We start from the raw sequence: 20,948 nt of genomic DNA on the forward strand, positions 1-20,948 counted from the left end.
CAATTTCCTTCAGGAATTACTGGACTTCTAGAAAAAAACTAAGGATTGGTCGTTGCGCTTTATCAGCTTTTGGCCAGTTCAAACGAGGCGAAAAGGCTGGGCAACTTTCGTGCTACTCACTTCATGCAATCGCCTGCATGCACCGGTAGCAATTGGCAACGTTGTGCAATCAACAAGTTCAGCAAAATCTGCATGTAGCGCTTGCTACTAATCTTTAGTTGGCTTCCTTTGCAGACATGCTGTTTTCAGTGGACTGTTTTCGTATGGATGGTTAACCGCGGAAGGCTTGGCAAGCCTCTAAATATCGGTGTCGACGTAGGGTCACCTTACGTACCCCCTTCCGCATACCTTCCTTCATTGCTAGTATTCCCCCGCAGCCCAAAATGTGTTAAGGCTAGCACTTGTTCTCATGCCCTGCTGGGAATCAGATCTCTACAACCTTGGAGTAGGCAGCAATCCTGTCGCAGGTTTTGGCCAAAGGCCACTGGGAACGTTCTCATGCAGGCTAGTCCGTTTTTCGCTGTACCCATTTGCTTATTTTTCATTAACGCACTGTACAACGTCATGACCGTATATAACTAGCCCAAACGGCGCATTACGTATTCGAACCACGTAGTTCTCTTTGAAACTTCTTTTTTTCGGCGTACTTTGCAGTGTTCCTTTCTTCTTTTCCTGTGTGCTAAAATTTATGGTACCGTATGGGGCCGGAAAAAGCGCTGCAAGCATTCAGGTTATAAAGTAGAATTTTACAAACTATGTATTGGATGCCTCTACTGCAGTTGTTAAGAAAACATCGATCTCGAAAAAGTGCCTAATTTTTTCATTGCATTGTTGTACATGCTCGATGGTAGCACCCCCTTCACATCTGCACAGAAAAACAAGTATGTAATTTTTTTTCACTGGCCTCTATAATGAATTAAACGGGTCAGGCGCTAGCGAAGAACTCTTCAGCAGACAAAAGGGAAAGTACGCTTCTCACTCATTGATGCGAAGTAATCATTCAGTGCAGAGTAATGAATATTTCTCGCATTCAGTCGACCTTTGCAATCTAGAGCACTCCGGTGAGCACACCGGGAAGCTTGAAGCACAATACCTTCTGGACACGAAGCCCATTGTGCTCTGCTATAACCTTTCATGGTTCTGGCACCATCTTCCTCTATTGCGAAAAAAGGTAGTTTTCGGTCACATGACTTTGAGGTGCTCCGGTAGTAAACCGGGTTTGTGGTTTCAAGTTCCGTGGTGACAAGGGAAGCCTTGACCACGGCTAAGACGCGTGGGGTAGTTACTAAATCTGGTGGTGTGCAATTACACGACGAAGTCGAGTGTGGTTATCTCTGCATAAGCACGTATAGCGCCACATGAGGTCACAGAACTCGGTTAGTACCCTTGTCATATAAGTCGCCTAAGCTTAACCACTGTTAAGTCCAGCCAACCATTGTTTGCTGAGAATTGGGAAGTCTTGCCTAAAGTGGACTTTTTTTTTCGTCTACCGTCTTTCCGTTTCTTTTCCCCCTCCCCTAATTTGCGCTGTTCATAGTCTAACGTACCACCACCAGAGGGCACAACATGTGTTAGTTGAGTGCTCCCCCCCCCCCTTCGTTTATCTCTCCTGTACACTAGTGCATTACAATATATTAGATTCACAGTTGTGTTGTTTTCCTTATCAACTCGGTACCACTCTCTGGCAGTCTATCCCCCATAGAATGGTCACACAGTGTACAAGTGCTAAATTCAAAGTTGTCAGTTATACCAACGTGATTCTATGTCGGGTAGTAAACCTAAAATTTGACAGTGTCTTCTCTTCAAATGTAGCATAATCAGCAGTGACGCAGCAAAATGGAATTCGAAACTGCTGCGCAGGTCCTGGCGAAAATGAAACAGGCGATCATATACGGCGACAGCTACGTTCCCTGGGAGAACGAAAAGATAGGCGACGCGGACTCAGACCCGGGGCTGTTCGGCGGCGTCTGGGTTCCCTGGAGAAGCCCCCAGTATAGCCGCTACAGGTTGAACAAGAAACCAGAAGAATGCCACTTTGACTGCTGATGGCGGCAGAGCGCCGCTAAGTCCTTAGTTTTGATGAGCGTACAACTTGATAGATTAGACCCAAAATAGGCAGCAACATTCTTTTCGGAAATTTACAGTATCGCTAATATACTTATAAACGTACCTTATGCGCAATAAAAGAGTAAATCCGCCACTCACTGAGAGCAGTCATTAAGGAAAAGCAGCAAGCTGTTTGAAAAGAAAGTGTGTTAAAACCGTAAAGGTGAGCTACTTGGTGATTTCCCTTGAAAAACAATGGAATAGACTAAACGACGGCGCAGGGATCGCTGGGGCTGCCACTGATCGGCTTGTCTGCACGTTTTCTGTGTCCCGCGTTTTAGACTCGTATCACACTACAAGGGTATGGAGCGAATCCATAAGCCAATGTATCAGATAATATTTCCGCTATTCTTACACAGGTTCCTAAAACGAGGGAGCTTAAGATTGTAAGATAAATATAAAGTCAATAAGCAAGAGGTTGCGTATAAAGGAGGTGAGTCTCAGCGCAGCTCAAAGTCAAAACATATCTATCTTGTGATTGCGTAGCCTAACACAAATGTAGGGAACTTGAGTCGGAACATTATACGACATCGGTATCATGGCCCTCATGAAGCGACGAGCAGTGCCACCAAAATGATTCTATAAAGACCGCTACAGGAGTCATTTGCGAGAATGTTCACCAAGCAACGGTGCGGTGCTTGCGAGGTCCGTACCTCGTTGGAGGCAAGTCCGGGGGCTCATCTCGGAGCGCATTTCAGAGGAACAAGAGCCGGCGACGTGCATTCGAATCGTACCGAGAGTAGCACTATTGCAGTGCCACAAACTACAACGACACGACCACGTACCACTGATGCGGTAAAGCATTATTGATAGAACTTCAACATAGCGTAGTGCTACGACAGTCGGTTTTACCTGGTGCTTCAACGATTCAAACTTCATCGTGTCACATTTTTTATCGCTACTGCACTCTTCTACATCTTCATACAAAGTTAGACTGCGAATTCTTCCACTGACACAGCGAGACCCAATATGCTTCGGTCTTTCAGCTGTGAAGCTATCTCTCCGAAGATATAGTCATTGTCTGTTTTTTTTTTACTTCCCATTCGAATAGCAGAAACACATAAGGAATAAAGTTGCATAAAATACAGAGCCCCCAGGTAGGAAGCGCCTGCAATTAAGGGCGACGTGGAAGTATTGAAATCTTTTATAAATGTCAGCGTCATGCAAACAACGAGAGTTGATTCTACCAACCTCAACTTTAAATCTTTCTAATGGCAAATTTCGAAGTTGTTTAGCAATGCTCTCGTTAGGCCTTGCGCCGGGCATGGAATGTACCCGCCAAAAGCCGAAAAATACATTTGGTCTTGAGAGTGCAAAAAAAAAGGACCATAGTTTTGGTACGAGCCCGCACTGAACGCTATTGACTGTCATTCGTTCTGACGCTGCGAGTAATTTTAAGTTTCATTCGTAGGAGGGCTGTGAAACCGCCTGTGACATCTTTAATCATAGTGTTTAACATGCTGAAACAAGCTGTGTGGCTACTTAAACTTCTTATACAATCCGAATGAGTCAATCATGTATTGGGGTAGATCGTACGCAACAATTCTGGAGAAAAGTATTTTTGAACGGGAAACCGTTTATGAACGTATTTTTTTCCTTATAATGTAAGATTTCATTATAACAATATATCCGCAGATCATCAAAGGGCTGGGTTGCATTTTTTTTTTCGATTAACGTTCTTGCTATCATCAAAAGCGTTCCCCGTTGGTTTTCTATGGTAGTCTTTACTATTCGATGGGATAGATGGAAACACTACAAGAAAGAGTTTGTTGCATATCAGAAAAATGGACTATTACCTTCAATATTTCCATACCAGTATCTTACAATAATTCAGTTTTCAAAATGTTTACCTGAAATGTTGGACATCGTATCTTAACGGATCTGAATTTAATTAAACTTTATTTCGGAACATTTATACGAAGCATGTCTGAAACAACATCTGGAAACAACACCATCCGCTATATTGGAATGATTGTTTGCGCCATGAGCTCGGCAGAGCTTGGCGTGTTTTTCAGTCTAGGGAATCGATCTTTCTCATTATCGTGGAAAGTTCGATTGTAAACGAATGCAGGGGGGTTGAAGAAAACACGCGCCACTTGCCCCGAGCGCGACTGTTTGCTTCTTGTGCGCTCTTATTTATGGCGTGCAGTGATGTGGGGGTCCGGAGGGAGGATTATCTTAATGCATACATTTATCATGGCGAAGGTTCTTTGGAGTAGGTCGCACCGGGCGGACGCAGCTGGAGAGCAGATTAATCGGCGCCGGCACCGAGCGGCGGCGCGCAAGCAGGCCCGCTCCATCTCGAATGCACGGGGTTTGCGGAGCGATTGCCGCCTGCGATGGCCTTGCGAACGGCGGCTGCTGCTGGCTCTGTCTTTTGCTTTGCGCTCGAAACAAGAGCGAGTAGAGGAGGAGAAGGACGATGGGAAGGCGACGACGAAGTCGGAGGACAACTGCGCAAACTTTCTCCTGGGAGGTGCTGCCACCTAGCGTCCACAACGGGCGACACAGAAGCGAAATGCTTTGACAGAAGTTAACGGTAGTCGTTGATACCGAAGCAAAGTTTGATACACTGTTTTTTAACACAAGCTGTAGTACAGTCGATAAGACAACAATATCGCCAATAATACAATAAGACAACAATAACTACAATGCAATAGACAATAGACAACAATACAGTACATGCAATACAATAGACAACAATAAGACAACAATGTTACAATATTGAGGGGCTAAAGGCAGGAGAGATGGTTTTATTAACCTCAGGCATCGTGTTAATCCTTTTCATCGCCATTGTGTTTAGGAAATAGTTGTCCAAAGAGGTTTAACCAGCTAAGTTTGTTGTTTATTCTATTATTTGTGCAAAAAGCGATACAAAAGTAACGACTCAGTGGTTTAAAAAACGTTGACACTTGCTTAACCTCAATAATTTATCAGTACCGAGCAGACTGAATGTAAAAATGGAGCAGAAGTTCCACCTTTATAATGTTACAAACCATCCCAATACCCCCTAGGACCACATAATCAGAAGAGATCAGCTTTGCCAGATTAGTACAGCTATCACTAACTATGGAGATAGTGTCCATCTGACATCAGCTTTGGCTTTCACTCTGGAATTTGTGTGTTACATGTGCACGGCAACATGAACAAATTAGGACAACCGTTACATCACGCAATAAAATGCAACGCTTGTACTGGCTATTTGTTCCCACCGATGCGTTAGCGACAGTGTACTTGACATCACCCGATTAGCTCAACCGCAGATTCTGCTGGCATCATCCTTGTTTCATCTCTGCGGCTATGTTCACCCCATACGTTAGGATGCGCTAAATGGGCCATGGTTCTTTGTGTAAATTCCCGGCTTTATTTGGACTGAATGAAGTGCTTTTACCGCATCTTGTCTGAGGTGATGCTCATGAAATATCCAAGCATTTTTGTTGATAGCATTTTCTTGGTAGCCGAATTGCTTACTCGAGAAGTTTTCATTAACCGAAGTGCTTGTTTTGACAATCACATGTTGATTCAAGCTTTTAACTTCCAGCAACAAAATTTGTTTTTTGCGCGCCTTCGTAAAATTACGTTGGCATCCCTTAAAGATGGCAACTTCGCTGGATACGCCACTGTATTGTCTTCATAAGTGATATGAGACCTATTAGCCGTGCGTCCACTCAAGAGTTGAAAGTGCTTTTCTAGTGCAATTCTAGCTCCCTTTCTTCGGGAAAATACCCCTGAGTTAACAATGGTTAAGCAGGTTCAACTCTTCCATCTTATCTGACACACCCTGCATTTAAAACTAGAGGTTTGTCAAGCATAAGTCGATCACATATGTGTCACAGCTGCAAAAGAAACATTGTCCTGGTGGAAAAAAAAATATTAATTGTTGTTTTCTCTAGCCATAAATATTGTAAAATGCATCAGTGACTGAAGAACAAGTTGCATAAACCAACTTCCTTTTCAAAAACCACCATGCCTGATACGCTACTAGGAATTCCTCCATCACTGCCATGCACGGTGCCATAGCGGGTGTCTTAGCAAAGGCAACCGTTCGGTGCATTCTCCAGCCGTTCTTCGCACAGAATCATGATGACAGGCCTTCATGGTTCATGCCATTGTTATTGATGTGACGGGATGAAATTTCTTGCAGTTAAAATGTACTTTGGATGAGTTGCTTCGATCCTTGGGCAGGACCCGAAGAAATTGTTTTTAAGTGGCCGTATTTAAAGGCCGTGCACAGTTCGGCATGATACTTCGGTAAGCAGATGCAGTGAGAGTGGAACTTATGCTACGGCAGGTGATTGCACTTAATTGTAGTCCTCTATGGTGTTTGTTTCCTCGCATAGAAAAGTGTTTCACTTTTTTACTGCCTTGTCTACAAGAACGATACGTGTCCCATAAACATTGTAGTGACGCAGGGACATGGGTCAAAGCCCTAACCTTAAGCGTTACACAACACTACGGAATGCAAAGGACTGGACGAGAGTGTGTCAATTCATACCTGAAATAAACAATCGCGACAAAGGAAAAATACTGAAATGGAGGCATAGGCACACCCTTTGTCAAACATTTAGAGTCTGATAGGCTTTGCCTCTCGGCCACGCTAACCCTCCTTCCGAAGATTAGCGTTTCCAGCCTGAGGAAATCGCCCTAAGTGGTACAGAAAGACGTCCGTCCGTGTTCACGCCTTTCTGTACCACTTAGCGCGATTTCCTCTGCATTAAACACCAATTAGCCCCCGTTCTTGCCTTGTTGCGCGTATGCACGGGGCTAAAGGAGCCTGATTGCATAACTTAAAACTAACGCCTCCTAAAACTTCTTCACAAAGTCTGTACTTACGGCAAACGCTGTTTATGTACTTCCCTGCCTAAGTTCTCGTCTGTATCGTGTTTAATTTTAAGCAATAACGATTTCGCCTAGGAGCACTACGTGACGCGTTCAAACGACAACGGGGAAATACTTCAGACAAGCCGTTTTTTTTTAGTTCAGGAGCCACAGTCAGAACTGACGCAACGCTATCCACCAACGCAAGCAGCGAGTTCCTTGTAGCAGGCCTTGTCGAGCTGGAAACGCTGCGGGCCCGCTTTATCACTGCCGTGGTCGCAGTTGCCTTGAGGTCCGTTGCCCAGGGCACAATGTAAAACAAAAGCAAAGCAGTGGCGGAAGCCCAAAAGCACGCCATCGCACGCGCCGCTCGACTCTTGTCGACACTCGCAATCAGGGCACAGCTTAACGCCGACCGCCAAGGCGCCGGCGCCACCGGCGTTCATTAGAAAAAGCCAGCGCGCATACCTCGAACAAGGTCGGCCGCCTCGGGTTTTTGGCTCGCCACGCCCAACAGGAACTGGCCGGTGCGCACTGAGAACGAGGGACAAAATGCGATGCCCTCGCGTGCGAAACCCGCCCACCTTAGTCGCCTTCTTGCAGGCCGCTGCCGAGACTTAAGTCATGTTCCAGTGGGAAGGATCTCGGCAGTCATCAACGTGGTGCCCGAAACCGCTATTGTTCGCAGAGCTGAAGACAATAGCACTTGCACACCTGAAATGCGAGAAGGTACACGCGAGAACACTGCTGGGATGCAGAGATAGAAGCTGACAAAAGCTCAAGCGTAGCTGAGGCGACAAAAATCTCAGGATCATCGAAATGACTGAGTAGTTTGACAGCGCCTTCCGGTTCTGCACTTCGCCTCTACTCAAGAATAAAAACACAAGCTGACGAATTCTCGGTGTTCTCTTATAACCTCTGCAGAATTGCAACTAATGCTCTCAGAATCGAACAATGCAGCATCAAGATATCTCATTTATTACGTTCTTAAAGAAGAACTGTGCATTCCTTGTGATCTGTTACAGCTCGAGGGTCAGGAAAGGGCTGAAAAAATAGAATCGTTATTATTATTGTTACTTTATATCGATCTTTAGTCGCATACATCTCAAGAACTAAGAACTCAAGAATGAAGAAAGTTTTGGAAGGAGTCCGCATAAAAAAAGAGGGGAGCAGATTGTGCAAGCGGTACTTTAGTCGCCTTTTCAAGACTGAGATGCCATATCTTGAACGGTTTTGTTGACGCCTTGTAGTACTGTTTTTTTTTTGCGCATGCATTAAATTTTCTATATATTTGCTGGCTTTGCAGTAAATAAATTCCGATGAAGTTAGCGCATGCCCTGCGCCAGTCTTTCTTGTGTACGTCTCGCTGTAGCGCTATTGCCATTTCAGTCTCAAATAATGCACCACCTAGCCCAAATTTACGTTCTTTTAAACCATCAAGGATGAAGCCACAAATGCGCCTTAACGATGCCCTCCAGTCAGTGGCGTTGATTAATTCTCATGGCTTCGGGGTTGATCCCCTTGGATCTGCTAGCGTGACATTGTAGAGAGTTGTAGATGACAGGAGATTAACCACACTTAATTGGATTAACCCTGGCATTATAAAAAACGACCGACGTTGTTGGTTAAAGGGCCTCCTATGAGGGGCGTCTGCCGCTTAATTCTTGAGTTGTGCCCAATTATAGTGTGTAAATAGGATTACGCTAAAAGGTGTCAGGACGCTAGGTAGAAAGCCTAAAGAAGGGATATCATAGGCGTTTATCTTATTCAATAATGTAAAAGCTTTTCAGAATTTGTCTTCGATAGACCGGTATCGTTTATTAATGAGATTAAGAGTGCAGGAGATGAGTAGACTACAGTGGCACGGAGCCTTTGCTGTCTTCAAGCTCTGCTGGATGGTTGCTGCAATTGCTTAAGTTCAACACATTAAGTTCACAAGCTTCGGAGCGCTACATATTGTTGGTACAGAGAAAGGTAGAGATTTGTAGAAAGGGCCCAGGGAGGCAGATTGGATGAGCGCTATGTTTTTGAATTTTTTTAGAACAAATCACGCCATTTTATTGTTAGCAACATACATTTCTAGACGACTGAATTCCTTTGAGAAGTGCTTGAAAGAGCTTAATCTCTTACCGACACAAAACCAACATTAAATTAACTGCATATGAATGCGGCTCTTAATTTTGGTCGATAATCTATTTTCTAAAATTCGGTGTATTCTGTAGCCAGGAGACAGTCACGAGGAAAAAAGTGCCCGACAGAGGTCGCCGCGTGGTTAAACTTGGATGTGAGCCCCAAGCACGTTGGAAAGTCTTGCATACCAGTGTTTCATCAAGGCGACAGGAGCCATCAGATACAGAATACATGCGCGCTGGGCATAGTGATTAGACAGACAGCATCTAAGATTATCGATTGCTAAAACGCGTTGTAATAGACTAGCCGAAACACTTCCTGCCACTAGCGAAGCGGATGGAGTAAGTTCCATAGGACGCAGAGATCCTGGGGGTCTGAAGTCTTTTGAATATGAAGCCTAAGTATGCACATACCTGTCAAAAAAAGACGTCCTCAGGGAGCGATCTGTATATAGAGGGAAAACTCGGGCCATGGAATTAAACGGGGCGGGAGATGCGGGTCCAATAAGAAATAAATGAAAAAAGAGTAATGAAAAATTATGTTGACAGTCCACGCCAATCTTGTCCAGTTCTTGTCTTCAGTGCACTGTATTCGTCGTAGTTTATGACAAGCCTGATGCCTACTAGCCCCAATAAAGATACGTCCAAAAGGTCCGCTGCTTCTTGATAGACGGGCAATAACGATTTCAACACAAGATTTACACACGTGTTTTATTGTGTTTCTTGTAAAGGGGATGTGATGTGTTCGTGGTGTGTAAACAGTGTTGGAAGCATTGTAGAGTGTTTTGTGCACATCCGACGTGTTTGTACTCTAGCGCATCGGCCGATGGCGAACACGTTGCGTATCCGTCCTGCGGAGCCTTTGCCCGGGTTTCTGTGTTAATTTACATGCATGTCGCTGTTACTCAGGTGAGTCTGGAAAAGGAAAGAAACATAAACATGGTTAATAATGTCTGCCCCCACTGGCGTGACGGTTTCGTGCTGTTGCAGAAAATCGCTAACTTCAGCAAGCAACTCCATATCTAAGGACTTATCAGCCCCCGAGCTGAAAAGCGCCCCCTGAATTTCGAGTGCGTGAAATTCTTTAGAGCGCCAAAAATCTGTCATGTGGAAGGGAAAATTCAACCTGCTGAACTGTATTAACATAAGCACGCATATGCGTGCATACAGAGCTGACAAAATAGAGCATGTTTATAAAATAGGACCAGTTCCAATGTAAAATGGCAAAAACTGCAGCGGCATTGCCGTTACATGTTTTATTCTATAAACACCTGCCAGCTGTGTGCGCGTACAGTATAACTTTTGTGCTATGATCTGTTTACTAACCACCTCGCCTCTTTTTGCTTGGTTTGTTTCGCCCGGCACCTTTTTCTACACCGCTAGAGCATTGTATTAGCTTATCTGGCTTTCCTAGATTTTAAAAATTTAGTAACAAACTAAGTTCATAAATAGTAATGTGATCTCCTGAGCGGGGAAGAATAAATAAATAACAATTTCAGAAACACATTTGTGATCAGCGGTTGTAAATAAACAAACTTATAGCTGTACACCTTCAGTGTATGAACTAAAGATACCCAAGGCAGCAGCAAGAGATCGCAAAACTCGCAAAAAATTATACGGTTACCAGAGCTTGCAATTCATGCCACTTCCCAAAAAGAAACAATGGCTTGTTTATCAGCTGAGCATGCAAGCGAGCTTCAGCACAAGAACTCATTTGAAACTGCTGGTGGTCATACTATAACAAACGGTCGGTTGCTACCGGAGACCGAAGCCCAATTTCGCCCAGCCCTTTTGGTGCCGCTTAGGACTGGCCGCCCTCCAACCCTTCTACACATGCACATCAGCAACGTATCCTTGGCAGGACGCTTATTTACTAACCATATCAAGTACAGTCACTGGTCTTACAGCACGCAATTTTCTTTACCCCACAGCATATATAGTACCACAAAAAATTAACCGAAAATGTGCAATATTTCATGAATGGACTGAAAATTTGCAAAAGGCGATATATTTACTAGAATAATCCCCAAAAATGAAGACACATCTCGTATGGGAGAATATGACCGAATGCCGCGGTTGCTTGGAATTCACCTGCGGAGTTACGCTTCCGAATGCGGCAGCCATTCAGATGGACAACACAGCCCTGAAGCTGACATTAATGGCTCTTCTTGGCGGCCTGCTTAACGTGCAAGGACGAATTTCCATGCAAGATCTCTCATACATAAACATCAACACACTTTATTCCTAACAAATACCCGAGCAGAACGACATTTAAAGCCCCGCGGCAGGCTTTCAGGACGGTACGCACCATTTAACCGTAGAGCTTGCCGTATCCACCGTGTCCGTATCCACCGTATCCGCCGAGGAGAACACCGTGACCGTATCCTCCGTAACCGTGGCCGACACCGTAGCCTCCCAGGACAACTCCGTGTCCGTAGCCTCCGTAGCCTCCGTAGCCACCGTGACCGTAGCCTCCGTAACCTCCGTAGGCGACGCCAGCCTTGATACCACCGCCGAAACGGACCTGCGAACGAACGTGCTTGTCAGTTGGATGTGAAATGGCAAGAGCGTCTGGGTCTGCAACAGACAGTTATAGCATGAAGAGCATTCCGCTCCTGGCAAATACAGCACTCCTAATTATGCGCTACACCCACCGCCAGAGAATGTAAATATCTTTATCCACAAATCAATGACATGACATTCAGAGTCAGCATGCAATTTTTGTCGTCAATTCAAGTTTTTCCTTGCCAGTCTCCTATTGAACGAAGAGCCGCTACAGGCGTGAGTAGATTAATTTTTGCATTCATCGCAGCTCATTGTTGACAGTATAGAGAAGAACATTGACTTATCTAACGACGAAGCTCGACAGGAGAATTCGTTAGAAACTTTTATAAAGTTTCCAGGTGAATTCATACGCTTGCAATGCAGCAAAGCGTGAAGATCTCACCAGCACTTAAGTTAACAGTATGTACGAATTTGTGCTCAGGGTGATTATATACCAAACGTCAAAGAGTCGGGCATGCTGTGGAGTAAAAGTCTACTGTAAGCCTCTCCGTTTGTTTGCCGAATGCTTGAATTGGCCCCCCTTCCCCTCCCCATGCACGAATGTTTCATAAACTGTGCGCAATTTATTAACAATTGCTGGGAGAATAACCGTCACGACAGACGTTATTAAGTTCTTCGAAAATTCTGTTTTTACAACTGGAAATTTTTGGCTAACGGAGGGCGGCTTTCCACCCGCCTCTTGCTCATTTTGTGCTTTCAAGAATCCCACTTTCCCTGCCTTCTCTCTCCTTCGTTTCCCAACACTTCCCCATGTTTTCTGGATAACCGAAAAGCCGGTTTCAGGGGAAGAGAGTAAGTGAACTGCCCCTCCTGTTCCCTTTCACTATCGTCTGAGCGGCGCCTTGCCTGGAGGTTGTAGGCCTGGGGCAGGAAACCGCGTCCGCCGTATCCGTAGCCTCCGGATCCGATGGCGGGGCCGTACACGCTAGCGGCGTACGGAGATGGTGGGGTGAAGCCTCCGGCGGCGGCGTAGGACGCCAGGCCCAGAAGAACGGCGGCGAGCTGAGCATGCAAAACGGGTGCCACACAGTCAGACAGCTATACCAACGTCTATCGACCTCAATGATAGTGAGACAGCGACCTTTTCTTACGTTGCGAGAAGGTTAACGACCGAGCTTAAAAAGGCGAAAAATTCCCATCTCCCAAACGGTGTCAAGCTGTGTTTGCTGCTCTTGTTCTCAAACTAAAAATTGCATACCCCACTGTGGGCGATCGGTAAAGATTTGTTCGGAGAAATCCTGTTGAACAATAATCTTTTTTCAATAATGTAACCTAAAGTGGAAGGCTCATCTATAAAGTAATCAAGAATCGATTTCTGTCTTCCAGATCAGTAATGAAATAAGAAAAGAGGGTTTACGAGAACAAAATAGGAAGCTTCGACTAGGTATGACTCATGGGCACAAGTTGAGCTTGCTGCATGTTAGCCTTAGATGGTTATGCCCAACTAAACCTAACACAACCTTACCCATGGGCACAAGCTGTAAAATAAATGGCAATAAGAGAATCTTTTAGCAAGAAAGCCGCCCCGAGTCTCAAAGAAAGCTTTCCAAGGCTACTAGTCTCAGCTTGTAGCACCTGTTTCCTTCTTTTCTTATACTTGTGACTTGTCTACTCTGGTAACAGATAGGAAAAAAAACTGTTGTGCGCCAGCGGACAAAAAAAGAAAGGGAAACAGGAGAGAGAAAGGAAAAAAAAATCAAGGACCAAACATTCAAAAAACAAAACGAATAAAATATCTGCACAACAAAAGCAAAATGAAGAATTTTGCTTATACATGTAGCTGCAATGAAAATAGGAAAAAAAGGAACAAGACAAGTGGTAGAAGTTCCATAGCGTAAGGTTACGAACGTGGTGACATTTACCTAACGGTAAGAAGGCGTGAACGCCAGGAACACTGCTTACTAAAAAGAACTAACTTTAAATTCCTGGAATCCTGGAGTGCATTCGTATAGATGTTTTCGCGCCGGTACTGTGGCACACATTGTATACATCATGTGAACCCATCTGAAATACAGTGCGTATTACGCACCCACAAACCGCACGCCGCTTCCTACTAGGCAGCCCCGCGCAGTTTTGGCAGATTCTTTACCCTTGCCAACAAAATTAACGTGATGTGATGATATAAGAAAGCAGTTAGGACCGAAACAAATTATTCGCGTAAGAGGAAAAATATCTAGTTATTTTGCTCATTTAAACAAAACTTCTGGCTGACGAAGTGGACGATAATCAGCAGATATTTTGTGTTAAGAAAGGGGGGGGGGGGATACAATAAAATCCTGCGGCAAAGAAAAAAAAAAAACACCGGTGGTATGTGCTTGCAGACGAGATGGGTTCGCGATGGCGGGGTACCAGTGCGTTGTGCAATCGCGATAGCGAAATATGCGACTGCTCAGGAAATGGGCAATCGAGAAACGATCACATAGCTATGCGAAAACTTGGGAACTGTTTAGCAAACACCTGCCACCTGATCACTAGAGGTAAGAAAAAAAATGCAAAGAATACTTGTGAACGGCATGATTTCAATTCGTTACGAATACCCTCATGTCCGTTTATGAATTGTTTAATGTTGCCACGGCTTGTGGAGCGATGGCGACTCCTGTTTACGGTCTTTCCTGGACTTTCCTGGACTTTACGGCCTTTCCCGAAAATGCGACAATTTCAAAGCCTCTCGCATTAAAGCTGGTCAAAAATACATCATTGGATACCCTGACGCCTAAAATGAATTTGCTTTAAGACCTTTGGAGCACGAATTTTTTGCGTCCATTAAGCTGCATGTTTTGAAATCAAAGATCCCTTTTGAAGCCCATGTCAAATAAACTCTCGGCTGCGATCAAGTCCTTGCACTATGGAAATGATAAAGGTTCTAACTTCGTTTCTTTTTGTTTGTTCTCGCTTTTACCGGGTTTGGTACGCAATAGTTCTTTATCTTATATTTCAACGAGCCTGACCCGCCTCGTCAAGGCCCGGAAAGCAATTAAACATATAGGCTTCTACTTCATAGCTGACGCTTATCAACCGCTGTTTAACGAGCGAGTGCATGTGTTCAAAGCAGCGACAGCGCCCACACATCAAGCATGTTTCTCAGCCTGCAGATACCGGGTAGCCTGGTTTACTTCTTCAAACAGTCCTTTCTGTTTTTCTACAACTTTAAACCACTCTAAACGCGAGCGTCGCCTCCACGCCTGTTATCTCACGAAACGAAGACCAGCGTTGTCGGAGAGAATCAGCATAGAGCAACCGAGAAAAAAAAGAAACCTTCGCGGCGAACGGTCGCCACCAAATCGGCAAAAAGCACTGATTCTAGTTCCCCTGAGCAACCACTTTCCTTACGGTGTTCGGGTGCGTCGTAGACACCAATCAACAGCGCAGCTTCGAGAGCGGATAGACCTTGAAGGCCTGCACGAATTGAAATGAGAAAGCCAGAAAGAATGGCCTCGCGCATTTAAAGCATCAGCCTTGCGCGAGACCCGACGCGGCACAAAGTGGAGCCGTGAATCAATGGCGCCCGCGGGCCGCTCCTATTTTGTTCTTTTTCTTTCTATTCGGTGAGGTATTGAGCGCGCCGTAATGGAAGCGAGCCATTTAAGACTCTTTACAACCGGGCAGAACCTCTATATCCGCTCACGGGGCATAGGAACGCCAAGGTTCGAGACGGTAACGATTGGAGCTGGCGCGCTCTCTCTAAGCTCGGTCACGAACTACTATCGGGATGGGATGCGCTAAGTGCTAGCTGAGCCCCGGCCTAGGTAGCCGCGCATACTCGGGGTCTCTTAGAAAAATAAGACCGCGTAAACACACCGAGGATGTCGGTCGGTGTACACAATCTCATTTACGTTTGAAATACGAACTACGACCCGACCTCTACATGTTTTTTTTTTCAAAGATCGTGACAAAGATAACGGCGAGGTCGAAAACCAGTCTGTACTGCGAGCTCCTCCGTGCCTTATGCGAAAGGTGTTAATGGTGGGAAGATTCTGACAACTCTGCGAGAATAAATGTCAGCTTGCTTGTGCTGGGCGATCCTTCGAACCTGCAATGCGGAATCAAATTAAAATTTGTTATTTTGGCGGCGTAGAAGACCTGAGGGCTCGTTCCGCGAAGAAGGCAGAAGCATCATGAGAGATCGGTATATTACGGGAGAAGGTTTCGTGAAGCCCATATTCTTGGGTTAACTAATGCACTGGTGGGTACGAAAACTAAGCTAAACAAAACCATACGAATAGCTAAGGCAAGTCAGGATTGCGCCGGTCCTACGGTCCATGCTGCTTGCTGAGCCAAGCATTCAAATTTCAATGGCTTGGCGCATCTCTACATATATTTCAGTACAGCTTTTTTAACATATACCATCGTGATTGTGCTGTTGTATATATTAGGCATTTTCAAACGAGGACACGCCGACCACTGTAGTAGGTGCACAGATATGCAAACAAGTTTTTTTTTAGTAAGCCATAAAGCCTGCCTGCCTACAAGGCTTACCATGATACGCACACTACAATAAATGTCAAAGAGAGACAGACCATAAAAAAGGCATGCTCAGAGAACAGTTGAAGGTGAACATGACAGTTGGAAAACCTGCCCGTGCGGAGAGGTGACTCCTCTAGGAAACGTTCGTTGCCACTGAAAGACTGTTACATGGGACGATGATGGAAGGGAAAGATGGGACCTTACTCTCTACCATCGGTTAGTACTAATTACTGTCGATAGAGTTGCTCTCTGAGATCGGTACCATGGTAGACAGCGTTCAGCTGTGACAAATTCCGCTGTAATTTGAAGCAAGAATTACAAAGTTGGCTAATTACACCTAAAATAGTTGTTTATCACATGGTTCAGTTTCAGTCCCTTTCTAATTAAAATAACCTTTAGACAGTGTACCCTGTTACTATTACCGTCACCAGAGTACCGGGAGCCCGCACGCCGTCGCCGTCATTGCGCATGCGCAGATCGCCTTGAGGGCGCCAGATGCCGCCTGTACCCGGCAGCTGCGGGGACCAATCAGGGCGTGCGCACTGGTGGTGGGCGGGCCCCGGGTAATGCGTTATCGGTAAGGGTAACACGGTACACGTCAGGTTAAAGGTGTCTAATATATCTGATATATCTTGGCAAGGAAACTAGCGGTAAAAGCAAACTTACAGCTCTGGATTTACGCACATGATGTCATGATATGAACCACTCATAAACACTTGGAGACGCAGAATCTTCATTTACAAGAGGCCTTCAATGCACTGGACGACTACGTCCGGGAAGCAGCATTAGATCTTTCACCCCAGAAGTTCAGATACGTTCACGTGGATAACAAAAACGGAAGAAAGCAACTGGCAACGAAAAGAGACACGCTATGAAAATTGGAAACCAGATATTACAAGAAGTGGACGAGCTGAGAGTCCCTGGGCTTGACATTGATAAATCTGGCAAATGAACACAATGGCTCCACAGGACAGAATGCAGCGGCGACTGCGTTACACTTGATCAAACGCATATCAACTAGGAGGAGAGGAGCTTCAACTGAGATGGCCAGGCGTCTTGCATGTTCAGCACCTACCTCAATCCGAAATATTATACGCGGCCCAGTTTAATCGATTGCCGAGCCGACAGTTGGCAGTGCTGGAAGCGATAAATTGGAACGCAGTGCGAGCCATCACGGCCCTACGAAAACTAACCCATAGTCCGGTCCTCCAGAAACATGCACAGCTGAATCATACATTGCAGTTACATTCCACAGTTAATCACACATCGGGAATATGTCTGTGACCACCCGGACCCACTTGCGAAGAACTTTTGCTCTATTTTTGGTCCTATAGAGGCTATAAATAAATGAGTATATATAAGAGGAGCCCCTATTTATAAGGACTCTTTAGCGGCTATTAGGTCACTGATAAGAACGACAAAGACACTAAGCGTCACTCAAGAGACAGATACACTCAGCAAGAAAATAACGAAACCCATTTAAATACATCGGACGGAAGAAGTGCAGAACATCTACCAGACAACAGCAGACGCTTTTGCACACTAAGCACCTACACGAATATCTCCCCATCTAGCCTCCCGTTCGACCTCCGCTACACTCTTCCCATCTTGACGTCATCTTTAAGGAGAAGTGCACGTGCTCTAATTCCGCCGTGCACTTACCCCCTCCCTCATATATTAAAGAGATTGGAGGAGGTGCCTCTTAGAAGGATTAAGGCTTGGGTGGCCCTTACCCCGTCGGTGCGGTGCACATGGGGCCCTCAAGAAAAAACAGAGGTTAACATATTTAGGTCATGGCACATCTCCTAAATATTGCACGCCCGCCTCTGAAGTGGATGTTAACCAGATGCTGTTGACATGACCCGGAACAAAGAGCAAGACGACTACAGGCCGTTGTTCCAACGGATTTTAGGGAAGAATATTTCACCCTTTCGGCGGCGGACAACACTAATAGCATAAGCCTGCTCAGTATTCTGAATGAAAATAGCCTCCACGAACCTCTACAGCACATTGACAGCCCCATCGAGTGCTACATGGCAATAAAACATACGTCGCTGACTCGAATCTAAGCCGGCCCGGAAAAGCGCTATCAGAACCACTGAAGGCCTCAACCTCCTCGAGCTAGAGCCATTATCTATGAAGAGCACAATCCCTCAAATCACCCTGCTTCCAGGAGTTGATGTCGCTGCATCAACAAATTAAACTTGCGTCACAGACACGAATCCTTGACATCAAAAAAGCGCCACTGGCACGGTAATTTCCTACCGGAAACGTCATCAGGCAAGGCCCATGACCTGATCAGTGCCCGCATCGCATAATAGATGGCGCTTCGACCACAAAACACGCGCACGTCACCGACATCAACCTGTGACGACAGCAAAAAGCATTTACATCGCGTAACGGAAGCGTCCTCTGGCCCGCTACAAACGTCACGCCCACATCGATGACGCCTCGCGCGAGATCCATTCCAAGCACAGTGTCGTCGCGCGACAGGCAGCGTGCGACTGCTTGCGGTGCCGCAAGAGAAAACGCCGGGCAGCGTACGCGCTGTGAGCACGTGCGCGTGCTCTATACAGACCAGAGCGTTCATGGCGGCTGCGGCGGCGGCTGTGGTGGCGATAACAAACCGAGAGCGGAGAGTAATTGTTCTCCTGGCCGGCTCTGGTTTTTATACAAGGTGGGGTGGGGGGAAGGCGCCCGAGGCCCGCCGTCGTCGGACCGAGTGGACCTCCTCGGCTGCCGCACCGGTCAGCGGCCGCCTCGGGTCCTGTCAGTCCTGCCCGTTCGCCCTTTTTTTGCGGAGCAAGGCCGCCCCAACTTGCTCGCGCCCCCTCGCTGGGCGCGGTTCTCCGGCGGTGATCACCCTTCTTCGCGAAGGACCTCTATCGCACTCCTGGCCTACAGCCGCGCGCGCACTGCGCCTGTCTGTCCGATGGGCGACTTCGGTATGCAACGCGGTCGACGAGAGCGGAGTGGCAGTACGCTAATATTCTCTTTTGTTCGCGAGAGTGAGGGTACCGAGAGAAAACGCCTGTCTCGATCTCGCTTACATAGACGGTATAGCACATCTCAAGAGGCCCTGAATTCCATTGAGCTAACACTATTGCCACGCTCTTGGAGAGGTACTGGATGCGTCAAATGTTCTCAGGTCACAGGGTCTGCCTTTCAGCTCTGCAGTGATGCGTTTACGACAATGCGTTAACGGCTTCGCCCTACTCCGAAGTTATAGCCGTGCTAGAAACTCACCGGTGGAGGTGACCTCGCATGTATACAGACTTTGCCAAAAATATACAGCCCAAGGAGTTTGTTTGCAAGCTATGTAGCGGAGCTCTTACTCACATTTGAGAGTCCTAACCTTGGGAGGGTTGAGGGCTTAAACTCCTCCTGCCTTCGTGAGATTAGTGCCTCTGAGTATGCAGGAGGAGCCACTCTGCAGGGTTGAGAAGCAGACCCTTTGGTTGCATACTTTTGACAAAGACTGTACAGTGCATCGGCTCAGGAATCGTCCTTCTACGACCACTAATGACCATAACCCATAATTTCAAGCTTGGAAGCCCTTCAACAAAATTTGCTGGCACGCCGCCTCTCCCATAACAAGATAGCTCCCTCTTCTTGCAAGATGTATTCATTTTGCCTGGCTCCCAACGGGCATGATAGGGCCAGAAATTCGTGTTAAGGAAACGAAGGCGGCCGTCGCTGAAAAGATGTCGCTAGGGTTTTAGAAGCTTATTTAAGAACTGTATGTTCATGTGGCAGGTTGAAGTAATTCGATAGACTCCAGAAAGGTGAAGGTGGCGGAACACATCACAAGCGCATTCGTATCATCTATTTATTCTTTGCTTTCTTGTTTTCTCAAACTTCATGTGGTAATACACCACCTTTAAACCACTACGTACTTTGGCGCCCACCTTGAAAAAGAATTTTTGATTGTAGGGTCGTCGAAAGGAAACACATCCTTTAAGCAACCAACGGTAAGTCGCAGCAGACATTGATTGTTTTGAAAACGCTTAACTAGGTAATTAACAAAGTTTTATGAATTGTTCGAATTGCAAGTCTGGCGGTTAGGGCCAATTGGGAGTTATCAGCGGCGGACAATACGACGTCATATCAGTTTTTGAGAAACATAAACAGTCGTTTTCTAAAGCGCATAAACGCGACAGACTAATGTTTTTCTCGGCACAAAACACAAATATTTCATGGATTGTGCAGGAAGTCCAATGCAAGCACAACATTTGCTGTTCACACGCTGCAGTGTATATGGCGTCCAATTCTAAGCGCCTGAGTTAAAGATTCAGCGTAATGGACTTCGTTTTGCTTCCTACTTATGCCTAAAAGTAATCAATACAGAGCACGCACAATTCATAAGGACACATAATTACCTCAGATGTTGGCGATTCAATAGCACTAGAAGCTGTTTATGCCTTAGCTAGAACAGACATCATTCCCGGTGAAGTGACGTCACTTTCCACTAAATGGGAATTAACTGGTCAGATGACGCCACTTGCCTATAGACGATAAGCAAATTTCATTACCGACGACACCTTATTATTATTATTTCAAGAATACCGCCGACTGCCTTTCTTCTCGATGAGCCGTTTAATGCTATCGTGTTAATACGCATTGATAGGGCTTTTTCTGGTTGGCTTTGGCTTGGTTTATGGAGTTCAACGTCCCAAAGCAACTAAGGCTATAAGGAACAACGTAGTGGAGGGCTCCAGAAATTTCGACCACCTGTGGTTCTTTAACGTGAACTGACATCGCACAGTAGACGGCCTTCTAGCATTTCGCCTCCATCGAATTGCCAGCGCCACGGCCGTGATCGAACCCGCGTCTTTCAGGTCAGCAACCGAGCACCATAACCACTGA

General features: G+C 45.9%; 2 protein-coding genes across 2 annotated transcripts in view; one reads left to right on the forward strand and one right to left on the reverse strand.

Moving 5' to 3' along the window:
- The window catches only part of LOC149347732 (arylsulfatase J-like), a 28,858-nt gene extending 26,812 nt beyond the window's left edge, over window positions 1-2,046 (forward strand). The window contains exon 10 of the mRNA XM_089585658.1: window positions 1,861-2,046. Within this exon, the coding sequence (XP_089441784.1) occupies window positions 1,861-2,046 (186 nt within the window). The remainder of the gene's footprint in view (window positions 1-1,860) is intronic.
- A 7,699-nt stretch (window positions 2,047-9,745) lies between these two features.
- On the reverse strand, window positions 9,746-18,703 carry LOC149347733 (uncharacterized). The gene is made up of 4 exons (XM_089585659.1): window positions 18,661-18,703; window positions 12,465-12,620; window positions 11,362-11,577; window positions 9,746-9,968 (listed from the first exon to the last, which is right to left on the reverse strand). The coding sequence occupies exons 1-3, from the start codon at window positions 18,670-18,672 to the stop codon at window positions 11,365-11,367; spliced, it is 381 nt and encodes a 126-aa protein (XP_089441785.1). The 5' UTR covers window positions 18,673-18,703; the 3' UTR covers window positions 9,746-9,968; window positions 11,362-11,364.
- Window positions 18,704-20,948: the final 2,245 nt, after the last annotated feature.

Source organism: Amblyomma mixtum, chromosome 4 (genome assembly GCF_055824585.1).
Source record: "Amblyomma mixtum isolate Tamu chromosome 4, ASM5582458v1, whole genome shotgun sequence".
Taxonomy (NCBI): Eukaryota; Metazoa; Arthropoda; class Arachnida; order Ixodida; family Ixodidae; genus Amblyomma; species Amblyomma mixtum.